Raw genomic sequence first — 16,552 nt, 5'->3', positions numbered from 1 at the left:
TTATGATTTGTGAGCGATACTGCGTCGCTCGGAGGTGTCACACAAGACGACGTCGTGAACGATGCCGGATGTGCGTCACGAAAACCGTGACCCTGACGATGCATCGCACGATAGCTTGTCTCGTGTAAAGCCCGCATAACACCTGGATACGTTTATTTGTGAACCATTCCATTGTAGATTTTGCTTTATGTTTGGGATCATTGTCTTGTTGGAAGACAAATCTCCGTCCCAGTCTCAGGTCTTTTGCAGACTCTAACAGGTTTTCTTCAAGAATGGTCCTGTATTTGGCTCCATCCATCTTCCCATCAATTTTAACCATCTTCCCCGTCCCTGCTGAAGAAAAGCAGGCCCAAACCATGATGCTGCCACCACCATGTTTGACAGTGGAGATGGTGTGTTCAGGGTGATGAGCTGTGTTTCTTTTACGCCAAACATATCGTTTGGCATTCTGCCCAAATAGTTCGATTTTAGTTTCATCTGACCAGAGCACCTTCTTCCACATGTGTAGTGTCTCTCCCAGATGGCTTGTGGCAAACTTTAAACAACACTTTTTATGGATATTTTTGAGAAATGGCTTTCTCCTTGCCACTCTTTGTGATACGAATGAGACAAGTATGACACAGAGACAAGTGTGTGACTGGGTTAAGATAGGTATCCAGTCTACAGAATAGGTGATTATGGAGGTCATGCTGTCCATATGCTACAATCTAAGGCTATGTGCGCACGTTGCGTACAAGCCCTGCAGAAATTTCTGCAGCGATCTGAAGAGCACATGTGCGCTTTAGATCGCTGCAGAAATGTCCGTAGTGAGCGCCGATTCCATGCGCTCTGCCTGCAGCTCCTCCCATAGACAGAGCAGGAGCTGCCGGCAAAGCGCAGGAAAGAAGTGACATGTCACTTCTTTTTGCGCAGCGCTTCGGCAGTAGCCGAAGCGCTGCGCTCTTAAACGCCACGTGCGCACGGCCCCTGCACAATCTCCATAGACTGTGCACGGGACGCAGGACGCATGCAGTTACGCTGCGCTACAAAGCGCAGCGTAACTGCATGTTTTTACGCGACGTGCGCACATAGCCTTAGAGCGTTATGCTATGATCATGAAGATTTAGCTTTGTGAAAAACAACATACTGGAGAACCTTGAAATGTTATGCTGTAATCAGTAACAAACAGCCTTGGGTTGTAATGCTGTAATCAGTAGCAAACAAACCTTGGGATGTTATGTTGTAATTAGTAACAAACAACCTTGAAGCACTGTGCTGTGATCATAAAACTTAGTTTTGTGAAAAACAACATACTGCGCAACTGCAAGAAACTGATCATCTGGCTAAAACATACTGCGCAGCTGTGATGGAGGAGGATGTGGGAGCTGTGTATTAAAAGGGGGGGTCCTGCTCAGCGAGTTAGTGACGTTACAGAAGACCAGAGTATTCTCCTTCTCGCTGACACTAAGGTCCCTCCAGTTGAGAAGTGATGCTACAATACTTGGTAATGTATTGATGCTTATTTCTCTATATACTATGATTTACATTGATTGTATGATTTACATTAATTGAATCAATAGAACAGGGTAATATTGTTTCTGCCATTCCATTATTGAACATTATCCTGATGCAATCTTAATAAATTGTTATATTATTGTTTTACCATAAAACTGTATTCAGTGTGCCTAATTTGTATGTTAGTGAGTGCTACGTAAGTAAGGGCGTATCCGCCCTGTCACTTTGACGTGGTAAGACACTTTTCAATAAAGGCCAGATCTGTGCAGTGTACGACTGATTGTTGTTCTATGGACAGACTCTCCCACCTCAGCTGTAGATCTCTGTAGTCCATCCAGAGTGATCATGGGCCTCTTGGCTACATCTCTGATCAGTCTTCTCCTTGTTTGAGATGAAAGTTTGGATGGACGGCCGGGTCTTGGTAGACTTGCAGTGGTATGATACTCTTTCCATTTCAATATGATTGCTTGCACAGTGCTCCTTGGGATGTTTAAAGTATTGGAAATATTTTTGTAACTAAATCCGGCTTTAAACTTCTCCACAACAGTATCACAGACCTGCCTGTTGTGATCCTTGGTCTTCATGATGCTATCTGTGCTTTAAACAGAACACTGAAACTATCACAGAGCAGGTGCATTTATACAGAGACTTGATTACACACAGGTGGATTATATTTATCATCATCAATCATTTAGGACAACATTGGATCATTCAGAGATCCTCAATGAACTTCTGGAGTGAGTTTGCTGCACTGAAAGTAAAGGGGCTGAATAATATTGCACGCCCCACTTTTCAGTTATTTATTTTTTAAAATTTTTTAAAATAAGCAATAAATTTCAATCAACTTCACAATTGTGTCCCACTTTGTTGTTGATTCTTCACCATAACATTAAATTTTTTATCTTTAAGTTTGAAGACTGAAATGTGGGAAACTGTTGAAAAATTCAAGGGAGCCGAATACTTTCACAAGGGACTGTATATGTCCTAGATCCATTTTAAAGGCCACTTTACACGCTGCGACATCGCTAAATCGATCTCGTTGGGGTCACGGATTTTGTAACGCACATCCGGCCGCGTTAGCGATGTCGTTGCGTGTGACACCTATTAGCGATTTTGAATCGTTACAAAAACGTTCAAAATCGCTAATCAGTGACATCCCCCCCAAGCTCAATTATCGTTCCTGCTGCAGTAATGATGTTGTTTGCCGTTCCTGCGGCAGCACACATTGCTACGTGTGACACCGCAGGAACGACGAACATCTCCTTACCTGCGTCCCGCCAGCAATGAGGAAGGAAAGAGGTGGGCGGGATGTTTTTCCCGCTCATCTCCGCCCCTCTGATTTGATTGGGCGGCTGCTTAGTGACGTCGCTGTGACGCCGAACGAACCGCCGCCTTAGAAAGGAGGCGGTTCGCTGGTCACAGCGACGTCGCTATGCAGGTAAGTATGTGTGACGGGTCCGCGCAATGTTGTGCACCATGGGCAGCGATTTGCCCGTGTCACACAACCGACGGGGGCGGGTACGCACGCTAGCGATATCGGTACCGATATTGCAGCGTGTAAAGCGGCCTTATGTCTGTGTATCAGTTTTTGCAGTTCGTGTGTCATTAGTTTTTTTTTCTCACATGGAAAAACTCCCAAAAACAAGAGATTATTCAAAGCTTCTCACATCAAGTGTTTAGTGAAACACAGACTGCACTCCGATGACAGAGATCTCAGATGAACATACAGAAGGTATTTTGGGGTTCATCTGGGTTCCGAGATGTGTCCATTTTTAAAACGGAAAACAAAGTTGAGCATGTTCCACTTATTTTATAGTTATACAAACTGACATGGTTAAAACCAAATCAACCATTTTAATCACCCCATTTATCGATCTCCATAAATATGTTTGCTGTATTGTACAGGTTGTTACAATTACACATAGTATGCCATGTTTATTTTACTTGTTTTGTATCTTTATTTTATCTTATATTGTACTGGCATATAGAGATATCTGTATAGGCCACTATATTATAGCACATAAAGAAGAATACTATTGAGATTGATTTTTAGGATGAGAAAATTATCTTGTACATAACAGTGAAGCCTGTGGTGACTGGTAATATTTCTGCCATCTATATCACAGATCACGGACATGTACATGCTTTAAAAGTATATTCAGAGACATCCATTGCGAACAGAGGCCTGTGATGGACCGGACTGGGAATAAAGAGTTATCTCCTCTGCAGAAGCGCAGAAATATGTTATGGATAAAGAGGAGATACCGTCACACAAAATAGTGTAAAAAAAAAAGTGTTTATGCAATTTTTCTGGTACAAAACACTGAAAAGGCACAAACTGTGTGCTCAATGAAGTGTCACAAAAATATAGTGATTTTTGGCATTTTTACGACAATCTCAGTCTGATTGATGAAAGTGGATGGAGCACTGACAAGGCTTGGTAGTGCGTGTCAAATTCATCAACAGGTATGCTACTGTAGTGGAATAACTTACACCTCTCAGAAAGTGTTGCTCCAATCCCTAACTTGAGCATCAATTCTGGCAAGGCACACAGAGGCACCCGCCATTGAAAAGATGCGCAAAATTCACTGTTTCATGTACATGTTAATGAATTCAGCATATTTTACCCCACTGCACCTCTTTATTAACGGTGCCAGCTTTAATGAATCAGCATCTAAAATCTTAAAGGGAACCTGTCAGGTCCAATATGCACCCAGAACTACAAGCAGTTTTGGGTGCATATTGCTAATCCTTGCCCAATTGTCCCTGTGTACACTAGCATAGATAAAGAGATCTTTAGAAAAAGTATTTTTAAAAATCTTTTATCTTATGCTAATGAGCACGGGGACTAATCCCAAGGGTGTTATATCCCCCGACTACCCGCCCTGTTAGCATGTTAACACACCCACAGTGGCGTACTAACATGCTATTCAATGTAGCGTCACCATCGGTAAAATGCATAACTGTGTTCACTGTGACCACGCTTCCAATCAGGCGCAGTAAACCTCTCTGAAGCCGGGATGCGTACACCTGGCTTCATACTGCGCATGATTGGAACTGCCCGGCATTCAGAAGCGTGGTCACAGCGTACACAGGGCGTGCTAACATGCTAACAGGGCGGCTAGTCAAGGGATATAACGCCCAAACTCATTACCATAAGATAAAAGATCTTTGGAAATACATGTTCTAAACAACCCTTTATCTATGTTGGTGTATATAGGGTCGGTTAGGGAGGGATTAGCAATATGCACCCTGAACTACTTGTGGTTCTGGGTGTATATTGCACCTGACAGATTCCCTTTAAAGCGTAAAATCCACATAAAAAGCTCCATGTGAACAAACCCCACCCAAAAAAATAAATTGAACATCTATAGTTATTCTACACGCCAGTGACTGAGTAGAACCTGTGACTTCTCTACATTTAGTGGGCACTACTCACCTGTGCGGTTATCTGTAGGAATCTCCTCTTTACACCACTCATCACCCCTCACATATGTCTCTGTAGTATTAATATGGGTCAGATCTTTATCCTAAAGCAAAAATTGAAAAAGTCACAAAGAGATGGAGAAGTTGTAAGAAATGATTTTTAAAAACAGCAAAGATCAAACTAACCTATTGGTTCATTTTTCCCACTTGCAGCCTCCATAACCAGAAAATTGTGAGAAGATCCAGACATCTAATGTCTATGATCAGCTTTATCCTGTCATCTCCACCAAGTATAAACCATACACTGGTGGATATAACAAGACTGAACACAAGACCTTCACAGCCGTCTACACATCACAGGGAGATTTCATGACACCTTCCCTCCATCTACCTGATCATCCTGAGGAACATCGGGATTTTCTTGTTTACAATCCTGTGGAAGAAGAGGATGGGGACATCTCTCTGGTGTTGTCCTCTCACTGGATAGAACTGGAGGAAACACATACAGGGACTGAATTCATTCTTTACATACAGATAATTATAGGCCGTGTGTATTTAGCCCTGTCTATTACCTGGTGATGTGAGGGGCTGGGGAACCTCCATCATGACGTCCTTGTACAGATCTTTGTGTCCTTCTAAATACTCCCACTCCTCCATGGAGAAGTAGACGGCGACATCCTGACACCTTATAGGAACCTGACACATACAATGATACCGTCATCCCCCGATCCCTCCATAGTGTTACTGTATAATGTCCCAGCATTCCCAGCAGTGTCACCTCTCCAGTCAGCAGCTCAATCATCTTGTAGGTGAGTTCTAGGATCTTCTGTTCATTGATGTCCTCATGTATCAGGGGGTGAGGTGGAGGCCCCGTGATTGGGCTCAGGGGTCTTCCCCATCCCTCAGACACAGGGTCCTGACAGCGCTCACTAGAGGTCTTCTTCACTACTGTGTAATCCTGGTTATGGAGAGACACATTAATAAATCTCACTACAGACATTTCCAGAGTCCTCACCTCTCCAGTTCTGTCCATCTGTTATTCCCATAGATAACAATGATGTAATGTGACGTCATCAGAATCTCTCACCTCTCCAGTAAGCCGGAAGAGGATCTCTAGGGTGAGGTGTAATATACTCTCCGCCATCTTGTCCCTGTCCCTATCCATCCTTGATGGATCCATCAGGAAAATTCTCTTATATAGAAGATCTGAGAGGATCCGATATTGTAGGGACCTGAATGGGGAGAAGATGACGATGTAACATCAGAAAGATCCCATGTAAGGAATCTCCGGAGCTGTTACCGGCTTCACATGATCACTACATCCAGTCCTGGCCCCGTCCTGCCCCCGTATAACACACACTCCAACTATAGTCACACACAGAGATTTATCACAGAATATCTCCAATCCAGCACCAAAGACACAGAACTAAAGTAAAATATCTGAATATTTATTAAATATTTAATAAAAAAATACATAAAGTTATAAAGTTTCGGGAACCTCCACAGAGATGGGGACGGCAGAACCGGGGCCGTCAGTAACAGATAATGATAGAACATTAATATCTCCTGATAGTGACAACATGGAGCGGGTGACGGCCATAATGGAGACTGTACAGTAACAGAGCAGCGAGCGGCGTCAGGAGGGAAGTGACCCAACCTAATCCGATACAGAGAGATCTCCTGATCGAGCCACACAGACGGGAACAAGTTCTGTCTCCTGGAGTGTGAGTGCAGCACTGAGGGGGTTAATGCACCCAGCAATGGGGAATCTCCACCAGAGGCGTATCTAGGGCGGGCTGGCAGGGCATCTGCCCCGGGCGCAGTGTTAGGGGGTGATGCTGTCGGGCCGACTGATGCAGCGGGCTGAGTCTCCCCAGCGGCCAGGGACGGCGTCAGCACCTTTCAGCAAGGGCGGTGATGTATGCTGCGGCCCCCGGACCGAGTTCCGGGGCCCTCAGCGCTCATACCGGCGCCCTCAGCGCTCATACCGGCAGCCTCACTTTCCTGGCTGATGGCTCTTACATCTACACCTGAACGCAGTTCTCTGCGGTCTGCAGGGCCTAAGTTCATCTGTGGGCAGAGCTAGCACGCAGTGTGAACTGCGTCCAATAGAAATGGTAGATGCTAGAATGTATGGGCTGCTTCCAGGTATGACTTGTCATGAAGCTGGTCATGCCTACTAACCTGGAAGGAGCCCATACATTCTAGGCTCAACCCACAGATGAAGAAACTATCAGACAGGAGCGAAAGCCTCAACTTCACGCTGAGCTGTATGTTCTGTCCGCCCACCCCAGTGCTATATACCCCCAGAACTGTCTATTCACCCCTCCCCAGTGCTATATACCCTCAGAACTGTCTATTAACCCCACCCCAGTGCTATATACTCCCAGAACTGTATATTCACCCCACCCCAGTGCTATATACCCCCAGAACTGTATATTCACCCCACCCCAGTGCTATATACCCCCAGAACTGTCTATTCACCCCACCCCAGTGCTATATACCCCCAGAACTGTCTATTCACCCCACCCCAGTGCTATATACCCCCAGAACTGTCTATTCACCCCACCCCAGTGCTATATACCCCCAGAACTGTCTATTCACCCCACCCCAGTGCTATATACCCCCAGAACTGTCTATTCACCCCACCCCAGTGCTATATACCCACAGAACTGTCTATTCACCCCACCCCAGTGCTGTATACCCCTCAGAACTGTCTGTCCCCTGACCCAAGTGCTGTATACCCCTCAGAACTGTCTATCCCCTGACCCCAGTGCTGTATACCCCTCAGAACTGTCTGTCCCCTGATCCCAGTGCTGTATACCCACCCGAACTGTCTGCTCCTCCCACTCCAGTGCTATATACCTCCATGAGCTGTACCTCCCCCCACCCCAGTGCTGTATATCCCCCAGGGCTGTTTGTCCCCACTCCAGTGCTGTATACCCTCAGAGCTGTCTGTCCTCCACTCCAGTGCTGTATAACCCCAGAGCTGTATGTCCCTCCAATTCCAGTGCAGTATACCACCCCAGAGCTGTATACCCCCACTCCAGTGCAGTATACCACCCTAGAGCTGTGTACCCCCCAGAGTTGTATGTCCCCCACGCCAGTGCTGTATAGCACCTCAGATCTGAATGCCCCCCTCTAGAGCTGTATGTCCCCAGCCTCTCCTGTGATACACATACAGCAGTGTCAGTGTGCTCTGTGTGTGGCCATGTCTGTTAGTCATGGCCACCAATGAGCGCGGCACAGCCCCATGTCGAGGAGGAGCTGTATGGATATAGGCAGGGGAGGTGAGTGAGGCTGCTGCCGGCTTCCCCATATTAATAATATCTGTAATGTGTGTCTGTGCATGTATCGCAAAATCGGGCCACAGTCGCATGACACTCGGCTCACGCTCGCAGCAGAGGCTGAGCCGGGGGTCATTAACATATCGCATCCGTTGCACTCGCATTGGATGCCATACGTTAATGTGACTCCAGCCTTTATTTGTGATACTGACTGATTCTCATCATTAGGCCTCAGTCTCACTTGCGCATTGCTTCCCATGCGAGAGCATCAGATGCGATATGCTAATGAACCTCGGCTCAGACACTGCAGCGAGCGAGGCAGCGAGCGTGAGCCGAGTGTCATCTTGCGATCAGATCACAGCTTCAGACAAGAGGAACGGAGGGAATAATTCTCCCCCTTCTCCACAGCCTGTCTCTGCATACATCGTACTGCACTCTAATGACATCCAAGTGCAGAGCGATGTTTCACACGCTTCCGTAGACCTGTATGGGTGTGTGAGCTGAGACTCTCAGACACTCGCAGCATGCTGCAATTCTTTTTTCATGCCAATATATCATGAAAAATCAATCGCAGATGGACACTGCCCCATCATTTTACACTGGTGCGAGTGCAATTCAATGTTTTATCGGATTGCACTCGTCCGTGCAAAACGCAAGTGGAACCGAGGCATAAGGGTAGTTCCTGTATAGTCCTCAGTATGATGACTGATAACTCCCAAGTATCTCCTTACTATTGTTAAAAAGAATCTGTAACTAGGCTTTTGCTCCCCTATCTGAGACCAGCATAATGTAGAGACAAACCCTGATTCCAGCGATGTGTCACTTACTGAGCTGTTTGCTGTCTTTTTGATAAAATCAATGTTTTCTCCGCTGCAGATCTAGAAGTTATACAGAGCTCATAAATATGCTGGACTACCTGGCAGCATGCCAAGGCAGTCCTGTAATGATAATCTACTGCTGATTAAACATTGATTTTATCAAAACTACATTAAGCAGTACAGTAAGTGACACACCGGTAGAATCAGGATCTCTGCCCCTACGTTATGCTGCTCTCAGATTAGGTGTTAAAATCCTGGTGACAAATTCCCTTTAACCCCTTCACGACCATGGACGGAAAGATCCGTCCTTGTGCCCTGGGCCTTAACGACCAAGGACGGATCTTTCCGTCATGGCGGAATCGCGTCACCGGAGCCTCCGGTGACTGCAATATGTTAACATAAACCGCAGATTCGGGGAGGAGGGGACCTGTTCCTGACCTTAGGAGGGGTGGTGCCTCCTCCCCGGACCTACGGAGGCTGTGATTGGCTGACGAACGCCGCTCAACCAATCACAGCCACTGTAATGTTCCAGCCATTTAAAATGACTGAAACATTGAAATCCAGCCCTGACTAGTGCAGCTGTAGCACTGGCCATTGGCTGGAGCTGGGTGACCTCACTGGATCACCCTCCCCCAGCTCCAGTAGCTCTGATTGGAGAGATCGGCCTTGTGACCGATTTCTCCAATCACAGTGGACCTGTTGCCGGTGACCGCCCCCATCAGCTTCACTTGTCGTCCCTGCAGCACGCCAGCACACGGAGCACAGTGAGTGTACACAGTGCAATGGCAGGGCGACAAGCTCCAGTCCCATGCTGTTATGAGACCGGAGCATGGGACCCGGAAGTTGCCGCGCTGCCATTGCACTGTATGAAACCGGCGAAAAGCGTCCCGATCCGCCGCCGCTGCCCTCCGCGATCTGCCACCTGTCTCCCCGATCTCCTGCCCGCACCCTCACCCCCACACCTCCCGATCCGCTGCCGCCACCGCCCTCCATCTGCCACAGTGCCACCGCTCCCCCCAATCTGCTGCCCGGCCCCTCACCCCTCGTGATCGTTGCCCGGCCCCTCACCTCCGTGATGTGCTGCACGATCCCTGTCCTCCTCCATCTGTCATAGTGCCACCGCTCCCTCCGATCTGCTGCCCGGCCCCTCCCCCTCGTGATCGGTGCCCGCCCCCTCCCCTCCATAATGTGCTGCACGATCCCTGTCCTCCTCCATCTGTAATAGTGCCACCGCTCCCTCCGATCTGCTGCCCGGCCCCTCCCCCTCGTGATCGGTGCCCGCCCCCTCCCCTTCGTGATGTGCTGCTCGCCCCCTCCCCTCCGTGATGTGCTGCTCGCCCCCTCCCCTACGTGATGTGCTGCATGCTCCCCCCACCTCTCACCCCCGTGGTCAGCTACCTCTGTCCCCCTGTCACCGCCGTGATGTGCGCTCCCTCCCCTGTCACCGCCATGATGTGCGCTCCCTCCCCTGTCACCGCCATGATGTGTCCTCCCTCCCCTGTCACCCCCGTGATGTGTGCTCCCTCCCCTGTCACCGCCGTGATGTGCGCTCCCTCCCCTGTCACCGCCGTGATGTGCGCTCCCTCCCCTGTCACCCCCGTGATCTGTGCTCCCTCACCTGTCACCCCCGTGATCTGTGCTCCCTCACCTGTCACCCCCATGATGTGCGCTCCCTCACCTGTCACCCCCGTGATGTGCGCTCCCTCACCTGTCACCCCCGTGATGTGTGCTCCCTCCCGTCACCCCCGTGATGTGTGCTCCCTCCCCTGTCACCGCCGTGATGTGTGCTCCCTCCCCTGTCACCCCCGTGATCTGTGCTCCCTCCCCTGTCACCCCCGTGATCTGTGCTCCCTCACCTGTCACCCCCCGTGATCTGTGCTCTGCTCACCTGTCTCCTCCGTGATCTGTGCTCTGCTCAAATGTCTCCTCCGTGATCTGCGCTGCGCTCCCTCCCCCACCTCTCACCCTCCCCGATTGTGATACCAATGTGATATGACTGAAAGAATGTGTGATTAGATAGGAATCATAATCAAAAGATAGGAGTGATCCCAGATATTATTTGACCTATCAATAATTCAGTATCAAAGAGATGTCCTCTGAGTAGCCAATATGATGACCAAGTAATACATGTCAAACAGATAATGAGGAAGTCACATTTACAGTTCCACTTACCGGAAACTTGTGGTTGGCTTAAAGACAGGTTTAAGGAAGCTTGCATATGAAATTTACGGCTCATTGCAATATTTCACTAACACTATGGTCAAACTGTGGTCGGCCAGTCGTCAACTGGCAGGATGTGCAGGAAATGTGCAGGAAGCTGGCAGTGCCCAAAGCAGTTTGTGGTCAAGTTACATGAACATGACTCAGCTGTCACATGCTGGTGACCATTTAAACCCAACCTACAAAGTTTTCCTATAAAAAATACACCGGACTCGCTTAATATAAGGGAAACCTTCCAGGACATTGAAGTGTACGTACGCACTGTTCCTGTGATGCAAGATGCCATGTTGATTCCTTATCATTAACTTGAGTTCCCTCCGATGTGAAAGGATTGCTACAACATAAATGTAATGTTGATGCATATTTCTGTTATTGTATAAGTTTCTATGACTATAGTTCTTATGCCTATGTACCATTGACTATATATATTCATGTGCTATTAAAATAAATAGTATCTTGCTATAAAGAATATTAGTATTCGTGCCTGATTAGGATATCAGTGAGCGCTTCGTAAGTACGGGCTTTCAGCCCCCTTTTTAGTAGAATTTAGCAAGACATAAATTGGCGTAGTCGGCAGGATTACTTCTATAAGAAGTAATTAACGAATTTTTGTAATTTAGAAATTAAAAACATATATTTGGCAAATTTCCAGATATATTTTTTCAATCTTTTTGCATAGTGTCAAAATGTTCAGAAAACGTAAGGATAATGTTAAGGAGGTTGTTGTGGAGATCCCCACCTGGATTGAGGCTCCCTACAATCTTATAGCACATGAATTGGTCAATTGTGGATTGGCAGAACAATGGCAGAATAAGCATAAGGGTTGTGTACCTACTGATGTTGTGAATGTACTCAGTAGTGCCCCTGTGAAAACAGGTGATGTAGTGTCTTGTGGATTGGTAGAACAATGGCAGGACAAGCTTATGGGTAGTGAAGCTACTGATGTTGTGAATGTACTCAGTGGTGCCCCTGTGAAAGCAGGTGATGTAGTGTCTTTAGCACGGCACAAACAATGGCAGGATAAGCTTAAGGGTAGTGAAGCTACTGATGTTGTGAATGTATTCGGTAGTGTCCCTGTGAAAACAGGTGATGTAGTGTCTTTAGCACGGCGCAAACAATGGCAGGATAAGCTTAAGGGTAGTGAAGCTACTGATGTTGTGAATGTATTCGGTAGTGTCCCTGTGAAAGCAGGTGATGTAGTGTCTTTAGGACGGCGCATCTGGATTTTGGCAAGTGCATATAGTGTAATGCATGAGCGTAATCTAAAGATGCAGAAGAAAAGTTCCCAGATGGAACAAAAGATGATAGAATTAGGTTGCTTGAAAACAGTTCTGGAATGTAATACCAGACTGTTGAAGGATAAATTGGAACATTATCAGAATGTGGCACAAAAAGCTGCCATAAAAATTGCTCAAAATAAGTACAAGAAAAGAAGAGGAAAGGTAAATAAAATCCAAATTGCTCAAAATAAGTACAAGAAAAGAAGAGGAAAAGTAAATAAAACCAAAGTACCTAAAAGTATCGTCCCAGCTTCTATAAACTGGGATCCCGATACTTGGGATGGGGATGTGTGGGATTCATCTTCATCATCTGATGAGGAGGATTACCATAAAGGGAAGATTCAGGCTAATCCAGTAAGGAGGCGCCTAGAGAGGACAGAGAATGAGATCATCCGGGAACATGTCCGGGATGGTCAGGGGAATCTGCAATATGACGAAGATGGTAATGCCATCATAAATGAGAGAACGATTCCTCATGTAAAAAATCGAGTAACCATTGAAGATTACTCTCAAGGAGAAGTTGATAGCATTTTAACACAGTTTAGACAAAAACCAGGAGAAGGAGAAATTCCCTGGTTGGTCAGAGTGCACGATCTCGGAGGAGATGTGGCAAAATTTGTCACCATGTCTCGTGACCCAGTAATTCAGAGATCAATAAAAAATTATTTTGTTGATCATAATGAGCATGGTACTCAAAACGTAATCATGATCTTAGCCCATGCTTTTCTGGACAAATACCCATCAGAAGCAGACTTTCCTATCAATGATAAACCTTGGTATACCTTAAAAGATGGTATGGAAAGACTGAAGGAAGAAGCAATGAGGAATGCTCTTCCTCTTTTGGGAATGGATGATGATTATCTCCAGTACCCATTGACAGCCAGCATAAGAAATAGGCTGGTTAAACATGCTCCTCCAGCATACAAAACAGTTATTTTAGCCTTAACTGTAGCGCTGACTGGAGAATCAATCGGTGTAGTTCTAGGGAGGATGAGGGAGTTACAGGATATGGGACAGTGGGATAAATCATCCCCTGGAGGCCATGTTGGTAACAGTAAGCTAAACAATCCTGACTGGAAAGAGAAATCGGTAGGGGAGGCCCCACGAGTGTCTCGCAAAGAAGACATGTTCCAGGCTTTGCTTAAAGCCGGGATCAATAAGGAAAGGATTGATGGAAAGGAGACAGGAGAATTATGGAAGTTGTACAAACAGAAAGTTCTATCCACAAAGAAAGTGACCACTACAAATGTGGAAGGGGGTTCAAAAACCACCAAGGTAAAGAAATCAGAGGGAAAAGGGGAAAAAACCCCAAAGAATGTGTCTTGGGAAGATTTTCAGTCAGTTTATCCATTGGAAGAACTGGCTGCAGCCGTGGCCACAAAGGTCACGGAAGGAAGGGCTAATACACAGACTGAAGTCTATGTAAATGAAAGTTCAGAAGGAAGTGATTTACCATGGGTAGCCAGCCAAGCCCCCCTATTGATAAAAAGGGACGAACGTCCCTACGTCAATCTTAGCATACATGTTCAAAGAGTCCCAGCTTTGATTGACACGGGGGCGGAGGCTACTTTAATTCATGGAAACCCAGAAAAAATAAAAGGACCTCGAGTAAAAATTGCTGGACTAGGTGGTCAATTGATCACCGGGGTTCAGACACAGGTAGCTTTGAAGATAGGTAATTTACCTATCAAGCAGTATACGGTGCTGGTAGTTCCTATACCAGAATGTATTTTGGGAATTGATATCCTAAATGGATGACTCTTAATCTAACAGAAGGAAAATATTCCTTTGGGGTTATGTCTTGTCATAAGGAAATGCAGATCTCACATTATATCAATGATAAAATGATACAAGGACAAGATGAGCAAAGTGTGAAAGATCAATTGACAAAACTGGTTGCTCATATGAGGAGTAAAGGATGGGAAATCAATGATGCCAAGGTTCAAGGACCGTCTCAGTTGGTAACATGTCTAGGGATTCAGTGGAACAAGGGGCACAGAGAGATCTTGCCCAATGCCAGACAGAAAATTATTAATTTTCTGGTCCCTAAATCCAAACAGGAGACTCAGTCTTATATTGGATTGTTTGATTTTTGGAGACACCATATCCCTCATTTGGGACAAATGTTGGCTCATTTGTACAAAGTAATGAGGAAAAAATATGAGTTCCACTGGGGAGAGGAACAGCAAAATGTGTTTGAGATGGTCAGGGAAGTGTGGCAAGACATTGAAGGGATTATTCAATCTACCAAGACCACTGTATTTCATGTCGATGCTCATGTCCCTACTAACTCACTTGAACGTTTGTTTAATTCAGAAGCAGATAAAGCAGCAGCCATCAGACAAGTCAGTCCAACAGTTGACAAGGCAAGGTACAGCTGTTTGGGCACACCAGAAAGAGCGACACCTTATTCAGCAGGTTTAGACCTCAGTACATTGGAAACTGTCGTGGTACCCCCAGGTAAGGTAAAACCAATTTCAACAGGATTGGGTTGCCAGACACCAAAGGATCATTATGGTCAAATAGCCACTCGTTCTAGTTTAGTGTTAAAAGGAGCCATAGTGGTGGGAGGGGTAATAGAGGCAGATTATCAGGGAGAAATCAAGGTACTGATGCTAAATTTGGGAAATGAACCTTTGATATTGATGAAGCACCAGAAGGTGGCTCAGATGTTGATAATTCCAATAAACTTGTCTGAGATAAGAGTAGGAACTGCCCCGGCAGAATTAACAATACGGGGTATTAAAGGTTTTGGATCCTCTAATATTACAAATATAGGAGCAAAAATATGGATTCAAAACCTCCAAGGACCGCCCTCAGAGACAGAGGTAATAGCGGTCGGAAAAGATCGTACTTTCCTGATGAGACCAGGAGTGGGGAAGTGGGAATATGTCCCACAAGAAAAATGTTATTTACGAGAATAATAGTGTATCTTTATTTGCAGAAGGTGTGGTAAATAAGCGGAATCCATGGTATCGGTTACTGGGAAGAGCTCGATAGTGATGAGATGGAGAAATTCCTGTGTTTGATGTTTGCCTCTTTGGTCGTTGGATGGACAAGTCTACATCAGGAGGAACCTATGGCGAATACATTTCTGATGCACCATCACATTTTCAACACACAGATTGCTGGATCTGTACACATTCTTCGCTTACAGCCACCAGTATCCCTTATCTGGATGTCCCGGTATCGATGGAGGAAATCTTAAAGTAGAAAAGTTGTTCTGATCATCTTGCTGATAGACACTTGAAATGTTCGTCTATAGAATACTACAGTACCCATTTCCATAGTGGGATGGATCAATCTTCCATGGTGGCAAGGCAATTTGAATGCAGCAGTCACCAATTTGCAATATCTGGCTTTTAAGGGAGGAATTTGGGTACTAAGATATAAGACTGGACTGACTAACCTGAGATTCATCCCTATAGAGAATATAAAAATAAGTTTTGGGACAGCTATAAATACTGTAGATGCTTTTAAACCCAGCTTAGTGGAAAGGACAATTCATGATATGTTATGGCCTTATGCCAATATGTTCATAAATGGGACTAGTGAAACTTGTAGTAACATATCGGGAAATGTAATGTGTAATAATTCCTTTGAATATCGAGCAAATGCCAAAACACATGATATTCAAGGGAGCTTTTCAGATAATATTGCTTTTAGTTTTAATATACTGTACAAAAGTAGTGAAAGTGATTATATTTGTGATTCAACGTTTATCTAAACAAAGCAAGACAATTTGTGGCAAACAATATTTCTTGGTCATGGTATGGTATATTCCGAGTGATCTTCTTCTAGTGGAATACTGATGATGGAAAATAATCCCTGGGATCAAGGACCGATTGTGATACCAATGTGATATGACTGAAAGAATGTGTGATTAGATAGGAATCATAATCAAAAGATAGGAGTGATCCCAGATATTATTTGACCTATCAATAATTCAGTATCAAAGAGATGTCCTCTGAGTAGCCAATATGATGACCAAGTAATACATGTCAAACAGATAATGAGGAAGTCACAT

The 16,552-nt window shown here is 45.6% G+C and overlaps 1 protein-coding gene across 1 annotated transcript in view; it reads right to left on the bottom strand.

The window, feature by feature from the left end:
• LOC142312845 (uncharacterized) overlaps positions 1-16,552 on the bottom strand; it is a 124,869-nt gene that overhangs the window by 11,414 nt on the left and 96,903 nt on the right. Inside the window, exons 11-14 of the mRNA XM_075351832.1 lie at positions 5,699-5,851; positions 5,493-5,616; positions 5,312-5,409; positions 4,934-5,024 (exon numbers count right to left, since the gene is read on the bottom strand). Coding sequence (XP_075207947.1) covers positions 4,934-5,024; positions 5,312-5,409; positions 5,493-5,616; positions 5,699-5,851 — 466 coding nt within the window. The remainder of the gene's footprint in view (positions 1-4,933; positions 5,025-5,311; positions 5,410-5,492; positions 5,617-5,698; positions 5,852-16,552) is intronic.

Source organism: Anomaloglossus baeobatrachus, chromosome 5, assembly GCF_048569485.1.
Source record: "Anomaloglossus baeobatrachus isolate aAnoBae1 chromosome 5, aAnoBae1.hap1, whole genome shotgun sequence".
NCBI lineage: Eukaryota > Metazoa > Chordata > Amphibia > Anura > Aromobatidae > Anomaloglossus > Anomaloglossus baeobatrachus.
The sequence above is the reverse complement of the archived record's forward strand: the minus strand, read 5'-3'. Positions and strand labels throughout refer to the sequence as shown.